Below are 3,755 nucleotides of genomic sequence, written 5' to 3'. Positions count from 1 at the left end.
ACGCCAATGACAGTCAACAAGAAACCACGGTGGATACTTCATGCATCCCCTCCATCGCCACCACACATACTTCCGCCCTCTTGACCCTTTTCTTCTCTTCCTCTCTTCTACCGTCTCACCTGCTTCTACCACTATCGGTGCCATGGCAGATTGGGTTGTTGGTCCAGTCATGGATAAGCTCATCAACGCTTGCTGTGATTACCTGCAAGATCACCACTTTAGATGGCAGACAGGCATGAAGGAGCAGCTCGAAAGGCTGCGAGAGAACCACCCCAAGATACGGGCTGTGGTCTCTGCTTACACCCGAGCACAGATCACAGATCGCAACCAGGCTCTCAACAGATGGGTATGGCAGCTACGAGATGCCATCGATGAGGCCGATGATGTTCCTTGATGATGATGTTCTTGATGACTTTGAGTACATGAAGCTTGAAGAAGAACAACAGGAGTTGAACATGGAGGAAACAAAGGTGCGTTCTTCATTCACTAGATTATTTTTGGAACCTCCTCGCAAACTTCTCAGAGTCTGCGAACGAGCTCTCAAGAAGGATCCCAACTTGGAGAGACTGGAGGCAGTTGTGAAGAAACTTGATAAAGTTTCAGCTGAGGTCACTACTTTCCTTCATCTCTTAGGAGCAGCAGGACAGGAGCAGCAGGAGCAGGAGCTTCAGTTGTGCAAAGCTCGTGAAACAGGATCCTTGCCTAAAACTAATCTCATCGGTCGAGGCAAGGATAAGGATTTTGTTATGCAGTGGTTGAGGAGGCCAACAAACGAAGATCCAACTCATATTACCAGCTCTACTTTGTACAAAAACATTTCTTTTCTATCTATAGTGGGTCATGGTGGCATGGGCAAGACAGCTCTCTTGCAACACATCTATGAAGATCTGAAAGAAGAATTTGACCTGAATATGTGGGTTTGTGTTTCGAACGACTTTGATACAAAAAAGGTCATTGCCGATATGTTGGGATTTCTTAATAGGGAGAGGCCTCGTTCGGAGTCACTCGCTGCCTTTCAAGAGAGCCTTAAAGCTGCCGTGCAATCGAAAAGGTTCTTGCTTGTTCTGGATGACATTTGGGAGGAAGATATGAACAAATGGGAGAATGTACTCTGCCCTCTGGTTTACGGAGGTTTGGGAAGTAAGGTTTTGTTGACTACCCGGATGGATACAGTTGCATCCGCGATTGCAAATGTGGTTAGTAAGGATAAAGAAATTTATCCATTAAAGGGCTTGGACGAAGAAGTGTGTTTGAAGCTACTCAACACCCATGCATTTGCTGGTGTAGATGACCTTGGCTCTTATAAAAAATTAAGAGACATTGCTAGTTTGATAGTTAAAAAGCTTTCAGGATCTCCGCTAGCAGCAAAAGTCATCGGTGGTGTTCTCAATTCTAAACTGAATGAAAGCTTTTGGATGAACATTTTAAATAGTCCTGATGTTCTAAACATAGAACCAGAACTGGGTGGCAATAACATTATGCCTATTTTAAGATTGAGTTTTACGTTCCTCCCACAACCTCTACAAAACTGTTTTGCTTTTTGTGGCATATTCCCACAAGATCATCAGTTTGATAAAGACGATTTAGTCCGAATGTGGATTGCACTGGGTTTCATTCAGGAATCTTCTATTGAAGGAGAGACTTTGGAAGATACTGGAGGAAGGTATTTTGATGTTTTGGTCAAAAAATCTTTCTTTGACAAGTTTCAGTTCAACGAGATAATATGCTGTAATATGCATGATTTATTACATAATTTGGCACAGTCTATTTCTTCAGAGGAATATTTCAGATTTGTGGGAGATAATGTTACATCTTTTAAAATTCCTAAAAATGCTCGACACTTATTTGTTAAAACTGGAAATCCAAACGTGTTGGGCACTTATTTGTTAAAACTGGAAATCCAAACGTGTTGAGAATGATTTCCAAACGTGTTGGGAATGATCAAAGATGTCAAAAATCTACATTCACTTTTTTTTATCAGTGACAGTGATGTTCATGATTTTACTGAAGTATTTACTGAAATTTTTAAGGCATCAAGAAGCATCCGTTTGTTGTTCATAGACTCTCGATGTCAGAAAAAGATGTCTGAGGCTATTAAAAAGTTGAGGCATCTTCGATATTTGAAGCTTACTGTAGATCTCACTCGGTTGCCAAGATCTCTAAGCAGCCTTTATCATTTGCAGTTCATAATCTATTCAAATGCGATTGGGAGATCTTGCTCTGATGATTTCTTGCCCGGTGATGTGAGTAATCTTTCTAATCTGCGTCACTTGGAATTGCCCCGGAATGTATTTTCAAGTGTACGTGGAATTGGGAAATTAAGGTTACTTCAAGAACTAAATGCGTTTAATGTCAAGAATGAGAATGGTTATAGAATTGGGGAGTTGGAACATATGAGCGAGTTGCGCAAATTAAAAATACATTTTCTGGAAAATGTGATGGATGCTAGAGAGGCTCACAATGCAAAATTATTTGAGAAGAGAAAACTCACTGATTTATTCTTGAATTGGAGCAAAACTGTTAATGAATGGCTATTAGACAGGGGAGTTGGAAGGCTACGGAACATTGTCAATTCTGACTTAGATGTGAATGTGCTTGAAAATCTTGAACCAGACAAAAATTTGAAAAGATTGTCCATAGTTTCATATAAGGGTGCATGCTCTGCAAAATGGATGGACAATGCCGATTTGATCTCCAATCTAGAGTACATCCGTCTGGAAACGTGTTCGGAGTGGGAAACTCTTCCATCTTTTGGGCAGCTTCCCCACCTCAAGTCACTGTATCTTTGGAACATGCCAAAAGCAAAGCGGCTTGATTATAAATTCCATGGAAATGACAAGGTTTCTGTGTTTCCATCATTGGAGGTGCTAAGTATGAAGGGATTACAGGTATTGGAAGATTGGTTTGATGGAGCAGGAGCAGGAGCAGGAGCAGCAGCATATGACTGTTTCTTTCCCTGCTTAACTGAACTCTTCCTCGATAACTGCCCAAATCTGCAGGAGTTGCCCTATTTGCCTCCTAAGCTCAAGAACATGCATATAGAAAGAGTTGGATGGAAAGCTCCTTTGAACTGCAAGCAAGGCTCCAACAACTGTGGCGGCATTTCAAAGTCCATTCCCCTGGAAAGATTAGAGGTCCATTCGTGTTCAAACATCACATATCTTCTTCAAGCGGATGCAAGACTTGAAGCACTGAGAAAATTGAGAATTGGAGGTTGCCCCAATCTGATTTCTCTCGGTGGACTGCTACAAGTGGAGAGTGGCATTGAGAAATCCCTTCGTGAGTTGACCTTTAGAGGCCTCGAATCCCTGCAGTTTCTCCTTCCCTCCATGGAACGCCTCGCTTCACTTAAGATTCTACGTGTAGGAAGAGTTCCTCAACTCCAGCAGCTTCTACACATCCCCGCCTCCCTGGAAGAAATACATCTTGAAGACCTGGAATCATTGCAGTGCCTGCCAACGTCTTTGTCGGCCATCTCATCACTCAAGGAACTACGGTTAGATAGCATTCCACTCCTCAAATCATTGCCAGACCTCCCTTCCTCCTTGTGTTCACTGTCTCTAGGTAGTCTGGATAACCTACAGTGCCTGCCATCTTCTTTGTCGGCCATCTCATCCCTCGTGCTTCTAGATTTAGATAGCATTCCACTCCTCAAATCATTGCCAGACCTCCCTTCCTCCTTGTGTTCACTGTCTCTAGGTAGTCTGGATAACCTACAGTGCCTGCCATCTTCTTTGTCGGCCATCTCATCCCTC

At 42.6% G+C, this 3,755-nt stretch overlaps 2 protein-coding genes across 2 annotated transcripts in view; both read left to right on the top strand.

The window, feature by feature from the left end:
- The first annotated feature begins 401 nt into the window (after window positions 1-401).
- LOC110026716 (disease resistance protein RGA2-like) overlaps window positions 402-3,755 on the top strand; it is an 18,133-nt gene continuing 14,779 nt past the window's right edge. The window contains exon 1 of the mRNA XM_020727782.1: window positions 402-608. Within this exon, the coding sequence (XP_020583441.1) occupies window positions 423-608 (186 nt within the window). The 5' untranslated portion in view covers window positions 402-422. The remainder of the gene's footprint in view (window positions 609-3,755) is intronic.
- LOC110026717 (putative disease resistance protein RGA4) overlaps window positions 1,939-3,755 on the top strand; it is a 35,475-nt gene continuing 33,658 nt past the window's right edge. Inside the window, exon 1 of the mRNA XM_020727783.1 lies at window positions 1,939-3,745. Within this exon, the coding sequence (XP_020583442.1) occupies window positions 2,082-3,745 (1,664 nt within the window). The 5' untranslated portion in view covers window positions 1,939-2,081. The remainder of the gene's footprint in view (window positions 3,746-3,755) is intronic.

This window comes from Phalaenopsis equestris, unplaced genomic scaffold (genome assembly GCF_001263595.1).
Source record: "Phalaenopsis equestris unplaced genomic scaffold, ASM126359v1 Scaffold000397, whole genome shotgun sequence".
NCBI lineage: Eukaryota > Viridiplantae > Streptophyta > Magnoliopsida > Asparagales > Orchidaceae > Phalaenopsis > Phalaenopsis equestris.
Note: the sequence above shows the minus strand (reverse complement) of the source record. Positions and strands in the feature narration are given on the sequence as shown.